General features: G+C 41.8%; 1 protein-coding gene across 1 annotated transcript in view; it reads right to left on the bottom strand.

Annotated features, from left to right (window-relative positions):
• cenpe (centromere protein E) overlaps nt 1-15,029 on the bottom strand; it is a 122,317-nt gene that overhangs the window by 67,240 nt on the left and 40,048 nt on the right. Inside the window, exons 14-16 of the mRNA XM_078215352.1 lie at nt 9,675-9,783; nt 2,959-3,121; nt 1,252-1,357 (exon numbers count right to left, since the gene is read on the bottom strand). Of these exons, the coding sequence (XP_078071478.1) occupies nt 1,252-1,357; nt 2,959-3,121; nt 9,675-9,783 (378 nt within the window). The remainder of the gene's footprint in view (nt 1-1,251; nt 1,358-2,958; nt 3,122-9,674; nt 9,784-15,029) is intronic.

The following is a 15,029-nucleotide window of genomic DNA, read 5'->3' as shown; positions in this document are numbered from 1 at the left end:
ACCCTGCCTCTACTACCAAGGAAGACTATGCCACAAGCTCACATCATTTCTTCCTATATACCCCATCCTGTTGTTTGGGGAAGTGGGGTGGGGAAATCTGCAAACTACTCCAAGTGACTCCCCATTTTTATTATCTCTACCCAAACAGATTCTACATCTAGAAGGTCATCCCTCCAACGTGCTAGTGCCATAATTAGAGTTATTCCTCCACTTTTTTCTAGTTTCCTGTCCTTCCAAAATGTCATGCATCCTTGAGTATTCAGGTCCCAGCCAGTCATTTTGTAGCCATATCTGTAATGACTGTCAGATAAATATTGATTTCTATTTGATCTCTCAATTCATCTGTTCTGTTACAGATGCTACATGCATTTAGATGCAGAACCTTTAGTTTTGTCCTTGCACTATTTAAAAATTGGAAAAATGTCTCAAAAGCTTGAAGGCAGCTCACAAATCCTATTGCTACAAAACGGACAAGATTACTCTTCAGCCTATAAATCACCATCTCAGAAGATCACTTCTCACATTTTCTTAGTCTCTTAGCTTTGTACCATCTTGTCTAAATCACCTACAGCAGAGTACAAAGCCAAAAATTGACCAGGAAAAGGGGCAGCCTTAAATTCTATTACAGGCAAGTATTCACACATTCTGTAATCCAAAGAGAAAAGCATGACATTCCTTGTTGTTCCTTAACCAACTCATGGAACACCACATTACTACCTTTCAAAATCAACTAGAGATGCAACTTTCAAAAAAAAAACTCAGTTTCTTGCAGATCTTGAATTCAAATAGATCAGAGTTGAGAACATGACCAATTTAGAAGAATGGAAAAACAGATGGCCCAGATCTTCCTGACGTCTGACCCACAAAGTGTGACCTTGCCAAAGTCTCCAAACCTCCAAGGGATTGCCAGGAAGTTTTAACCTCAGATAGTTAGCAAGTTAGAAAAATTCCAGTCCAACTCCTGGATAACACAACTGTGCCTCCCAATACCCTTCTAATCACTCACACTGACCCCCACTCCTCTACAGACTTCACCCTCGACCTCCAATTAACTCCCCCAGGCCAACAAATACGCTGACCTAACCCTACCCCCTCCTCATCAGACCTGACTACCCCTTGGAACCCAAACTTGACCCCAACACCCAACTACAATCCTGATCTCATTTGATGGACAAAGATAGATGTGCTTTATTAATGCTGACAGAATTAAAGGAATATGATTGAAATCTCATTTGTTTTACAGGCACTGACCTTATGCTTCTTGCTTTCTTTTTCTTCTGTCAGGGTTTCAATTTGTTTCTCCAGTTCAGAAATCCTTTGTTCCAATTCTTCCTTTGAAGGTGCATCATACACCAAACTGCACAATAAATTAATTGAAAATACCCAAAGTAGTGGCACTTCATAACAAATAAATCAACGAAGATGGAGAAACCAGATGACAATCACACTTAATTTCTTTATTCCAAATTAAACACATTTGTCATTCAATTTTGAAGAGTCATTTCACTCCCAGAACATGACTCTAGCTGTAAACTGGACCAAAAATAATCCATTTTTTGAAAAGGTTGACAACAATGAAACTTGACTTCTACTGCTAAATCAACAGGGAATCTCAGAACCATGGGTCTGTGGAGTCACAGGTGGGGCTTGTAAAATAAAGGCAACAGCAAGGGTCAGGTACATGCTCTTCGTTGCTATTTTGATTCTTTATCTATTCAAATGCAGAGCTGAAGGTTCACACATCTTGAGGATTCAATGTCAGACCTAGGAATGTAGCAGCTCATACAGAAAGACTCAGATCACCAAACTGGTACTGGGGCAGAAGTGCAGGAACAAATAACTAGATTCGAAGGGTCTCAGAATCTAGAGAGAGAAGACTAAAGACCCCAAATGGAATGGATTCACTGGGCTGGGTTTATTAAAAAGGAGAAGGAACACCACTTCAATTTTCCCCAGCAGCTTGGACTAATGAGTTTTAATCATTGATCTGCTTGCCATACTCAGTTACTGGACTAGGATAAAGCTGTGGTCCCATTTACTGGTGATGCCCCCCCATGCAAGAAATGGTGCACTTTAGTTTGACAATGGTATTCCAGTGTAAACAGGATAATAAACTGCAGAGGTGGAGAAAAAAGACCCAAAACACTTAATATGGGCAGTGGACAGTTACACCTGAAAAGGTACCAATCATTGCCCTGAAAATAGGAGTCCAAACATTCAATGTAATGTGTCCAATCCTCCAGAAGCATCAAAAGGATCTGTCCGAATAGGGGCATATCTGCAGACACATTTGTTTCTCAACTTGAACTGAATTTCAACACAACTTTATATTCACGATCGTGGGACTGCTTTTTTGCTCTTTTATCTTTGGCACTAATGTAAGAATTCCTGTTCACCAGTTAAACAACTGCAGTGTTTATTTACATACAACTATATTAGAGGCTTGTAGCTTCATGGCTGCCAGTTTCCAAGATGGTACTGGAACAGAAACCAGAGCTCACCAGGGCGATTCCCCACCCTGCTCCTAGATTGGTTACCCAGGTCATGTGACCCTTACTCTGTCCCTTTAAGAATCCACCTGCAATCTCCAGATTTTCAAAAAAAAAGAGGTCCTTCAACCAAAAACGTTTTAGAAAAACTGGGCTGATAAACACATTGCTGCAGGACATCCTTGTGGTGACACTGTCACACATAATCTATTATTTTCATATTGATGTTGTCATCATGCATACATACAGGACAATGCACAGCCTCTGCTTGCAAATCTACTTTGTCAATGGTTAACAGTGACCAATGACTTGGTTTAAAATTAAATTCATGGCTACAACTCTTGTTCTTTAAGAGTATAATAAAACAATCCTTGTTTGGGTGTTAACACTTCGAATCTTTTCAGAAAAAAAAAGCACATTGGGTGACATTGTAATAGTCACTAACATTTACAACACCAAAATGCCTTACCTACTGCAATTGGGGCTTTCTCTGCTGTGATCGTTGAGGAACAGAAAATCTTCAAATGGAGGTACCTGGAACCCACAGCTGCCACCTCTTTTTGTTGTGATTGTACTACTGCGCTCAGATATTGTTTTAGATAGCCAATCACGATCTGCATCAAAATCATCATCTGTTTCCAAAAGATAGTCAAAACAAATATTTTATAGCAGTATCCATTATAACATCTGGGCCCAAGTATTTCTGATGGTGGGGTTCCCTTCCTGCCATTTGAAGAGCATATCCCACCAACTCTGACTAACTGCAAGTATTTCACACTTGTATGAGCATCAATTGGCTGCAGGTAGGACTTCAACCCCTCATTTGGAAGGAAGACCTACCATGGAGAGTTGCTGCAGCAGCTCTCTAATCCCTGCAGTGGACAGGAGGAAGCTCTTCAACATGCCAGAACCCAGGTGACAGGGCCTGACGGCAAGGTAGGTTTGGCATCTCAGAGCAGGAAGGGGAGGTGATTTGAGAGTTGGAAGAAAGGCTGGGGGAGGGGCTGCAAAGTCAAAAGGGAGCTCCTGATGGGAGCTGGAAAACTGCCATTAAGTGGTCAATAAAGGGCCTCTGTTGGGACTAGGGCTGGTACCCTGTTCAAGGCCTTCCCGTTCCTTCAATTTCATGCTGCCCCCATCATCTAAAAACCTGCCAGTGTGGGAGCGTGAAATTCAGGCCCTGGGGTCATTTGTTACTCTTGACAAGTGTAGTTGTCCAAAGTTATTAGGATAGTGATAGAGAAAATAAAATAGCATTGGAAACAAGGGGTTCTCAGTATGTTTGAGTGATTAGATTTAAATAGAACATCTGAAATGTAAAAACTTAAAGACCCAAAGCTCACAAGGCTACAAGATAGAATGAGATTGTCACTTGGGATCCATCATGGGTTGCTAAGGAAATTAATGTGGAGATAGCAGAACCTCTCAACAATCCTTGCATATCTGGATTTTCAAAGGTCTTTCATAACTTACCACAACAGAATTATTTAAAACAGCGTAGTTTTTTGAGGAGGTGACAAAAAAGATTGACGAGGGAAGGGCCATGGATGTCGTCTATATGGATTTTAGTAAAGCATTTGACAAGGTCCCTCATGGCAGGCTGGTGCAAAAGGTTAAATCTCACGGGATAAAAGGTGAGCTAGCTAGATGGGTGGAGAACTGGCTTAGCCATAGAGCTCATAGCCTGGCTGGTTGTAAGGATTCGCATTCTAATCAGTATTCTCCAACTTGATTTTGTGTCTGTTTGCACTGTTTGAGTGCACATTTCCACTCCATCTGACGAAGGAGCAGTGCTCCGAAAGCTTATGGTATTTGCTACCAAATAAACCTGTTGGACTTCTTACTGTGTTAGCCATAGAAGACAGAGGGTAGCAGTGGAGGGGTATTTTTCCGGTTGGAGGTCTGTAAGGTGGCAGCACAGGTGGAGAGAGTGGTCAAGAAGGCATATGGCATGCTTGCCTTTATTGGATGGGGCATAGAATATAAAAGTTGGCATATGATGTTGCAGCTGTATAGAACGATGGTTAGGCCACATTTGGAATACTGCGTCCAGTTCTGGTCGCCACACTACCAGAAGGACGTGGAGGCTTTGGAGAGAGTACAGAGAAGGTTTACCAGAATGTTGCCTGATATGGAGGGCCTTAGCTATAAGGAGAGATTGGGTAAACTGGGGTTGTTCTCCCTGGAAAGACGGAGGATGAGGGGGCGACCTAATAGAGGTGTATAAAATTGTGAAGGGCATAGATAGAGTGAACAGTGGGAAGCTTTTTCCCAGGTCGGAGGTGACAAACACAAGGGGTCACGGGTTCAAGGTGAGGGGGGCAAGGTTCAACACAGATGTCAGGGGGACGTATTTTACATAGAGGGTGGTGGGGGCCTGGAATGCGCTGCCAAGCAAGGTGATGGAGGCGGACACGCTGGGATCGTTTAAGACTTATCTAGATAGCCACATGAACAGACTGGGAATAGAGGGATACAAAAGAATGGTCTAGTGGGCACATGAGCGGCGCAGGCTTGGAGGGCCGATGGGCCTGTTTCTGTGCTGTATTGTTCTTTGTTCACAGATCCTTCAAAGTGGCAGCACATGTGGAAAAGGTGGTGAAGAAAGCATATGACATGCTTGTCTTCATCAGCTAGGGCATAGAGTATAAAAGTTGACAAATTATGTTATATAAAACTGGCAGCAAGAGACTCGAGGATGATATGTTGCCTACCGGATGCCAGGGTCCATGACGTCTCGGACCGTGTCTTCCGGATTCTTAGGGGGGAGGGGAAACAGTCACAAGTCGTGGTACACATTGGTACCAACAACATAGATAAGAGAAGGGACGGGGATTTAAAACAGGAATTTCGGGAGCTGGGCTGGAAGCTGAGAGCCAAGACAAAACATGTGGTCATCTCTGGTACGTTACCGGTGCCACGTGATAGCGAGTTGAGGAACAGGGAGAGAGTGCAGTTAAACATGTGGTTGCAGGGATGGTGTAGGAGGGAGGGTTTCAGATATGTGGATAATTGGAACACATTCTGGGGAAGGTGGGACCTGTACAAACAGGACGGGGTGCACCTGAACCAGAGGGGCACCAATATCCTGGGAGGGAAATTTGATACGGCTCTTCAGGGGGGTTTAAACTAATTTGTCAGGGGAGTGGGAAAAGGAGTTGTAGTCCAGAAGTCAGTGTTGAGGGTGGTGAGGTATTGGGGAAGGTATCAGGGTCAAGGGTGGGTACCGGTAGACAGGAAGGTGGGTTGAAGTGTGTCTACTTCAATGCAAGGAGCATCCGGAACAAGGTAGATGAACTTGGGGCGTGGATTGGTACTTGGGACTACGATGTTGTGGCCATTACGGAGACGTGGGTAGAACAAGGACAGGAATGGTTGTTGGGCGTTCCGGGGTACAGATGTTTCAGTAAGTGTAGGGAAGCTGGTAAAAGAGGTGGAGGAGTAGCATTGTTAATCAAGGATAGTTTAACAGCTGTGGAAAGGCACTTCGAGGGGGATCTGCACACAGAGGTAATATGGGCTGAAGTTAGAAATAGGAAAGGAGTGGTCACGTTGTTAGGAGTTTACTATAGGCCCCCAAATAGTAATAGAGATGTGGAGCAAGAAATTGCTAAGCAGATTATGGATAGGTGTGGGGGTCACAGGGTAGTTGTCATGGGGGACTTTAACTTTCCAAATATCGATTGGAACCTTTGTAGGTCAAATAGTTCGGATGGGGCAGTTTTTGTGCAGTGTGTGCAGGAAGGTTTCCTGACACAATATGTGGATAGGCCGACAAGAGGCGAGGCCACATTGGATTTGGTACTGGGAAATGAACCGGGCCAAGTGTTAGATTTGGTTGAAACTTGTGTATGGAGTCAGTAGAGATAGGCAAGGTAATGAATGAATACTTTCCTTCAGTGTTCACCAAGGAGAGGGGCCATGTTTTTCAGGAAGAGAAGGTGTTACAGGCTAATAGGCTGGAGGAAATAGATGTTCGGAGGGAGGATGTACTGGCAGTTTTGAATAAACTGAAGGTCGATAAGTCCCCTGGGCCTGGTGAAATATATCCTAGGATTCTTTGGGAGGCAAGGGATGAGATTGCAGAGCCTTTGGCTTTGATCTTTGGGTCCTCACTGTCCACGGGGATGGTGCCAGAGGACTGGAGAGTGGCGAATGTTGTTCCTCTGTTTAAGAAAGGGAATAGAAATGACCCTGGTAATTATAGACCGGTTAGTCTTACTTCGGTGGTTGGTAAATTGATGGAAAAGGTCCTTAGGGATGGGATTTATGACCATTTAAAAAGATGCGGATTAATCCGGGATAGTCAGCACGGATTCGTGAAGGGCAAGTCGTGCCTCACAAATTTGATAGAATTTTTTGAGGTGGTAACTAAGTGTGTTGATGAAGGTAGGGCAGTTGATGTCATATACATAGATTTTAGTAAGGCGTTTGATAAGGCCCCCCATGGTCGGCTTATGATGAAAGTAAGGAGGTGTGGGATAGAGGGAAAGTTGGCCGATTGGATAGGTAACTGGCTATCTGATCGAAGACAGAGGGTGGTGGTGGATGGAAAATTTTCGGATTGGAGGCAGGTTGCTAGCGGAGTGCCGCAGGGATCGGTGCTTGGTCCTCTGCTATTTGTGATTTTTATTAATGACTTAGAGGAGGGGGCTGAAGGGTGGATCAGTAAATTTGCTGATGACACCAAGATTGGTGGAGTAGTGGATGAGGTGGAGGGCTGTTGTAGGCTGCAAAGAGACATAGATAGGATGCAAAGCTGGGCTGAAAAATGGCAAATGGAGTTTAACCCTGATAAATGTGAGGTGATTCATTTTGGTAGGACTAATTTAAATGTGGATTACAGGGTCAAAGGTAGGGTTCTGAAGACTGTGGAGGAACAGAGAGATCTTGGGGTCCATATCCACAGATCTCTAAAGGTTGCCACTCAAGTGGATAGAGCTGTGAAGAAGGCCTATAGTGTGTTAGCTTTTATTAACAGGGGGTTGGAGTTTAAGAGCCATGGGGTTATGCTGCAACTGTACAGGACCTTGGTGAGACCACATTTGGAATATTGTGTGCAGTTCTGGTCACCTCACTATAAGAAGGATGTGGAAGCGCTGGAAAGAGTGCAGAGGAGATTTACCAGGATGCTGCCTGGTTTGGAGGGTAGGTCATATGAGGAAAGGTTGAGGGAGCTAGGGCTGTTCTCTCTGGAGCGGAGGAGGCTGAGGGGAGACTTAATAGAGGTGTATAAAATGATGAAGGGGATAGATAGAGTGAACGTTCAAAGACTATTTCCTCGGGTGGATGGAGCTATTACAAGGGGGCATAACTATAGGGTTCGTGGTGGGAGATACAGGACGGATATCAGAGGTAGGTTCTTTACGCAGAGAGTGGTTGGGGTGTGGAATGGACTGCCTGCAGTGATAGTGGAGTCAGACACTTTAGAAACATTTAAGCGGCTATTGGATAGGCACATGGAGCACACCAGGATGATAGGGAGTGGGATAGCTTGATCTTGGTTTCAGATAAAGCTCGGCCCAACATCGTAGGCCGAAGGGCCTGTTCTGTGCTGTACTGTTCTATGTTCTAAAACATTGGTTAGGCCACATTTGGAATAGTATCCAATTCTGGTGGTCACACTACCAGAGGACGTGGTGGTTTTGGAGGGACTACAGAAAAGGTTTACCAGGATGTTGCCTGGTATGGAGGTGGTATTAGCTATGGAGAGAGATTGAATAAACTGGGATTGTTCTCACTGGAAAGGAAGAGACTGAGGGGTGGCCTGATAGAAGTTTATAAAATTAGGAGGGGCATGGATAAGGTGAATGGTTGGAAGCTTTTTCCCAGGGCTGAAATGACAATCACAAAGGGACACAAGTTCAAGGTGGTTGGGGGGTTTAAAAAATACACAGAAGGTGGTGGGGGCCTGGAGTGCACTGCCAAGTGAGGTGGTTGAGGCAGATATGTTAGCAACATTTAAGACTTATCTGGATAGGCACATGATCAGGCAGGGTATAGTGGGATACAGGTGGTTGGTCTAAGTAGGACAATGTTATCAGCGCAGGCTTGGTGGGCCAAAGGGCCTGTTCCTGTTCTTTGTTCACACTCATTTTAGCCCCATCATCAAGTTTAACAAGATTGAGAACAATGTGTCTCCTGTGAGGAACTCTGCAGGTTGTGAATTTGCAACCTCAGGCAAGCAAGGTGAACAATGTTGCCAGCACAGCCATGTTCTGCATTGATCGTCATGGGACACCCCTCTGACCCCTGCTGGTCGTCACCTCTTTGCCGTGGAGCACAATCACTTATGGCACACTGCCAGCCTACCCATCATCCATATACGAAGCAATTGTGTTTTGCACTCTGAGTTGGTGTCTGCAATGTCCAAGTGTGAACACGTGACCTCGAGTAGAATACAAGGGTCAGGTGACCAACTTTGGGCAGAAACAGAAAAAATTCTGGAAAAGGCCAAATCTTGGAGTTGTCCAAGAGTGTATTAGTGAAAATTGTACCCTTGGAACTCAGGTGGATAAAAGCTGCTGTTAGATTGCAACTAGTAGCTAAACCCTGTGTGAAGGGAAGGAAGAGGGATTAAACTTGTGGAAATTCAGCTGTCAGACAAATGTGATGCATATATGCCAAGTGGATCAGAGAGATAAAAAAGTTATAGTTTACATCAAATTAACAGGCTCATTTTGGTTTAGTAAAAGTGAAGTCATGTCCATTTTTCTTTCTGGGGTAATTTGGTAAATTTGATTTGTTTTTTGGTTTTGACAGGGATCTTAACCAAATATGTATATGAAAAATAAGTGTCCTTGCTTTCAAAACCCTTCCCTTCAGTCATGTTTTGTTTCCTCATTTTAATGATCACAGTAACTTCCTTCTGATTCAGACTGTGCCTCATTTATTTTTCTCCTCCTTGTAGGTGCTTTAAGAAATATTCCTTTGTGTGATGCACAAAATGTATAGTATTCAGTATACAGCACTGAAGGGCTAATCTTCACTCCAACTTTTGAACATAAATTGCTATTGGTCCTATGACCCAAGAGGGTCTACATTAACCAATAATCATAATATCTACCTTGCATCATAGCTTTCAGATTAAGTCGCAATTCAATTTAGAAGATCAGTCACAACTGATTTATGAAAAAGACCTTAGAATGCGTCTCAAAGTAGAGTTGCTTATTTAGGTGAACTTGCCTTCATCTTGCTCTTGACAGATTTTATCCAACTTTTTCATTTTGTTAGAAGAGTCTAAGCTAGCTTGCAGTTTTCCAGGAGCCCAGGTAACCCTCCTCTTTCTTCTGGCCTAAAAACAAATGTGGACAGATATTGTATTGTTTGTTAAAATGTACCAAGCCTCTCTTCATCCAGTCCTGACAGCACATACAACTCAATTTCTTATTCTCTTTTCATCAATCCTCCTACATTAGCTTCCAATGAGTATTTTGTAAATTCATTCCCAAAATTCTGACTTATTGGCTCCATAAAACCCACTACAACAAAAAAGAAATTCTGTGTCATAGTACTTATGGGTTAAAAGCAGGTTCAGTTATTGAAAATGACCGAGCAAGTTCAGTTAAGTTATCAGACCATGCATCAACCGTTCAGCCTTGAGCCATTTCTGTGCACGAGTGAGAATTCCAGATTTACGATGTTTTTCTGATTTCATTCCTGAATGGCCCAGATCGGATTGAGATTGTGCCCCTTTGCATTTGGTTTTCAATTAGAGAAAATATTCTGTTTGCATCCACCCTGTGAAATTGGTGTCAGTTTAGATGCCTCATTTAAAGTCACTCCTTGACCCTTATAAATTCAAAGGAATACAGGTCATGTTATACAACCTGCACTTGTAATAACCCTGAAGCCTCAGCATAATTTTAGTGAAAATGCAAGATCAATACATCTTCCCTACAAAGTAGTGTCCAGCCCAGAATACAAGATTACCTGGCAGGAGGCTGTTCAGCCCAAGTGGTCCATGCTGCTGTTTATGATTGATTTGAGCATCCTTTCATCTTAATTTAAATCTATCAGGAACCATATATGCTCTTCTCAAACTCTTATCTAGTTTCACTTTAAATGTCACTTCAACCATTTCCTGTGGTCGTGTGGTCCACATTCTCACCATTCTGGTGAAAAAAAATTGTTCCTAAATTGCCTATTGCATTTCTTAACGATTACCTCAAACTACTAGTTGTGCTCTTCTCCACAGGGGAAGACATTCTCTAAAATTATGAAAAGGTTTTAATAGAATGGATAAAGAGCTCGGTCACCACAAGTCTTCTCTCAAGTAAAAAAACCCAAGTCTCAATATCCTATTTCCCACTTAATAGTCCGATTGCCATCATAGCCTTCCTGTTTCGAATTGATGTGCCTGTAAAATCTTTTGCTATGGTTTTAGGTTACTTGGAAATTTAATTTCATACTTGAGCTTTGTCTTCTTTTCTGGTCTTTGTATTTTCTCTCATCATCTCTCTCAGCACTCCTGTACTGTCTAAACGTATGCCTCTAACTCGGAATTATTCCCTTATGTCTTTATTCATCCAGTACTCCAGACCTGCTCTGACTTGGCTTGAAGGCTAGACTTGCCAGCCAAGAGAAGTACCCTAGCCATATCTACCCTGTATGAATTGTCTAAGTTTTATCATCTCTCATCCTTCAAAGCCCTAGAGAATCCGATTTCAGTTCCCTTAATCTCCTCATATGACAATCTTGCCATCACAGGGATTAGTCTGGTGAACCTCCATTGCACTCCCTGTACAGCAGTATATCCTTAGGAAAGAGACCAAAGCTGCACACAATCTTGTGTGTAATCATTAAACCTTCTTTACTTGTCCCAATACCATCTTCTTTTATTCTGCATCCTGATCCTTTTGTCATTTAATTGCTTCAGCCTTCCACCTGTTAACAGACTCTCCCGTTCATTCTTCCATATCTAGTTCAAAACCCATTATCTCTCTATTTTTTTCTATTTCCAACGAAACTCCACGAACCTTTATCTTGGATGTTAAAGTTATGCCTGGCACCTTGTTAAATGTCTTTTGGAAATCCAAGTGCGTTACATGTACTGGTTTCCCATTTATCCACCCTATTAGTAACATTCTCAAAAACTCAGTATATTTGCCAACATTTCCCTTTCATAAAACCACTGACTATGACTGATCAAACCAAGACTTATTTAATAAACTTCAGATTTTGTGACAAACTTTGTTAACCAGCCTCTAGTTCCGTTTCTCTTTCCTTTCTTCAATAGCAGTGTTACATTTGTTAGCTTCTATTTCACCAAGACCATTCTAGATTCTAAGGAATTTTGGAGTGGTCCCAATGGACTGCAAGTATTAGACCACTATTCAACTGGATCAGGTGTAGCTGTGACTGGAGCTTAAATCCACCTGTTGTCTGCTTCATGTTCAACTGTCTACTTCTACTGTCAAACTCACAGTAAAGTTCCACTTTTGTGGGGTTATATTCCTGCAATATTATGAGTGGCAAACATTTTATAATGGGAATGCTTTAGATAAGTTCCAGCCATTCCAAAATTTAATCTTTTTAAAGAGGTTAAAAACGATGTTGACTAAATTCAAGACCATTTTACCTCAAATTGTTTGATAAGAAAACAAAGCAAAATATGTAAATCATATATAAATTACAGTACTTGAGTGATGGTAGAGGGTGACGTGGCTGATGTAGAATTCAATGTGGATAAAAAGAACAATGTTATTGTTGACTGCTTGTAAAGTTCTTTGTAAATGAGCAATTGTACTGTCAGTAACTCCACAAAACAATGCTTCTTTCCACGGTTGTATCATGATCTGATGCCTAGTGGCTTTTCTAACCTGCTGTTTGGCATTTGCCACCATCTTGGTTTATGAACTGAGCCTTGTTAGGCTCTTCTTACTGCTCAGTTTCATTTAATTTCATCAGTTCAACCAATTTTTTTTTTTTACTGGAGTTCCTCTTGATTGAAACAACTCATCCACACCATCTGCGGTCAGGTCATCAAACCCCTCCCCTCCAACTTGTTTTGCCTAGTCAACAATCCTAGCCACTTCAGCATCCACAATGAAAAAACATTCACAGCCTCAGGCCGAATTATTTTTTTCCAGCCAGCATTTATGATTGAAGCTCTTTGTCCATGTGCTTAATTATGCCTATGAGGATGTGAAATTCCTTCCAGTAACGATGGACTGTGGTTGAAGGGTCTGCCTCCATAAGATGAATAATGTGGTTGAAACTTTGTTGGATGTAGTAAGCCTTGAATGAGGCAATGATCCCTGGTCCATTGACTGGATAAGAGAGGGGTCATATTTGGGGATAAAACAAAAATGTCAAGTTGGATAGTTCTTGTAGTGTGGATGCCCAAATACATTTTTGTTATTTGGACCTGAAAGACAGTTCCATTTTCCTCAGACAAGCGATGACCTCAGCAGAAAGCAATTGGCAAACTATTCTTCAAGTACTACTGCTATAACCTGGACTTTGCTGTGAGCTTTCCAAAAGTACTGGCAGATTTACTTTTTCCTTTAAAAGTCAAGGGTTTTCTGACCTATAAACCAGCAGTGGTTTACATTTAAAACCAGCCACATTGGCACAGTGGAAATGTCAGCCTGTCCTTTGCTGCTTTAAAACCAGGACCTGTCCTTTCTTCTTTCGATGTGCAGGTCTAATTTGGCATTTCCTTCCAGAATAGGCAAGTTTTATCTGCATTGAAAACCTACTCTGCCTGGTAGCCTCTTTCCTCAACATATTCCTGCAGCTGCATGGCGAGCTGAAGCAGCCACACCTATCAACTTCATATTTTGCAGCTCAAAGTGCTTTTCAAAGCAATCAACAGCCTGAGCATCCTTTGGAGATGAAAGGACAGGAATCTTATGCACCACCTTCATTGTCACCGGTGAGACCAGCAATACCTCTATGCACCAGTATAATTCAAATACTTTATTTCTAATGTTTGGACTATCAACTGGGTCCTCCTTTGATGCTGGTGCACTATCCACAGGTTAATTAACCTCATTTCCTTTTAATGTGGATTTTGCCTACAAGTTAACCTGGCACTATGACTACCAGAAACATTAATACTGGGCCTTAGTTTTTTCTTCAGACTGCCTAATGTATGATTGTGGATTTAATGATAAAATATTTCCTGACCAACATGGTAGCACTTGCACCATTTTTAATTTAAGATTGTGACTAATTGTTCAAGTGTCATCACTTTCCTGGGACAATTTCTGCTCAGCTCTGACTCAAAGTGTACAGGTACTGCAAAACACTAGTCAGGAGTTATTGTATCCTGCAAATCACAGCAAACCCTGCGCAGTTAGAGATAGCACACATGCAGTATACATTTTCTACGTGGGAAAGACAACATGGAAACCTGTGTCTTTATCTTTAAATTCTGGTTATTTATTTATTTCAGGGTTAACTTATTTTAAGGTGAGAAGTTTTAAATCTTAAATTGCGTATGGGCGAAGGTTCAGGGTCGAAAACCACAATCAGGTGTATAAATAGGAATAAAATATTAGAAAAGATTATTTAGTAAAAGAGTATTAAAAAGTACATGAAAAGTGACTTCAAACAAATCTCAAACTTCCAGACAGCTGCATAGTTTAAGAATTTAGAAATATACAGATGTAAATTGTTTGGTACAATTGATTTTTAAATGAATTGCTTCTGCCAAAACATCCACTTACTCATCAGCTAGCCCCAGGGCTGTCCTTGCATTGCACACCATTCACTGGATTGCATCTTTGTGGCTAAACAACTTTGCAATAGAGGCGGCAGGAGTTGACGATGTGATTAGTGACTCCATCCTTTTTTCCCTGATGCGCATCATTTCTTCAGTTAGTCAATGAAACCAAAAACCTCCTTCTTGGCCCCTGCTTTCAGCCAAATTGTATCCAGTACGACTGAGCTGTACTTAATCCCAACTTCAATCAATAAAATTATTTTCTCTCAGGAATATTAGACCCACCTATTCCTCAAGAGCTCCTAAGGGCCAGTTTACCTTTTACCATTTCACTATAGTCACTTTGCAGTACATAGTAATGCAGTTCTATAGTTGAAAGTTGAAATTTTAACAAGCTGCACGTTATTTAAACATGAGTCAGAATTAGTTTCCAAAATAACGGCGTGTTAAATGTACATTATTAATACTTCAATTACCCAGCAAATTGTGACAAAGAAATACTCTATGAACAGAAATTGCTGCAAGTATTAGACAATTTACAATACTCTAACAATGGCCTCCAAAAACAACTCACCCTTTACATGAATTTAAAGAAACTGCTTCATTTGCACATTAATTGCAAATAAATCTTGCTGCATTAAGTTAGAGCTGGCAGTCAACAGCTCGAGTAACCTTTGTAATGACAAGATCTCCCACAACACTACTCAACTTTTGGCCAGAAAAAGGAAAGTCTCATCTCTACATTAGTCAATAGTTGCTAGAGACAGGTTTTCCTACTTTCTTCACCCAATTTGCCTCTACTCAACCCATTTCCTTCCCAGTCAGTTTCTTTTTCCATCCTTAGAACTCATTGTTCGTGGAGATAGTAC

Source organism: Mustelus asterias, chromosome 6 (assembly GCF_964213995.1).
Source record: "Mustelus asterias chromosome 6, sMusAst1.hap1.1, whole genome shotgun sequence".
Taxonomy (NCBI): Eukaryota; Metazoa; Chordata; class Chondrichthyes; order Carcharhiniformes; family Triakidae; genus Mustelus; species Mustelus asterias.
This window is presented reverse-complemented; position numbering and strand designations above follow the sequence as displayed.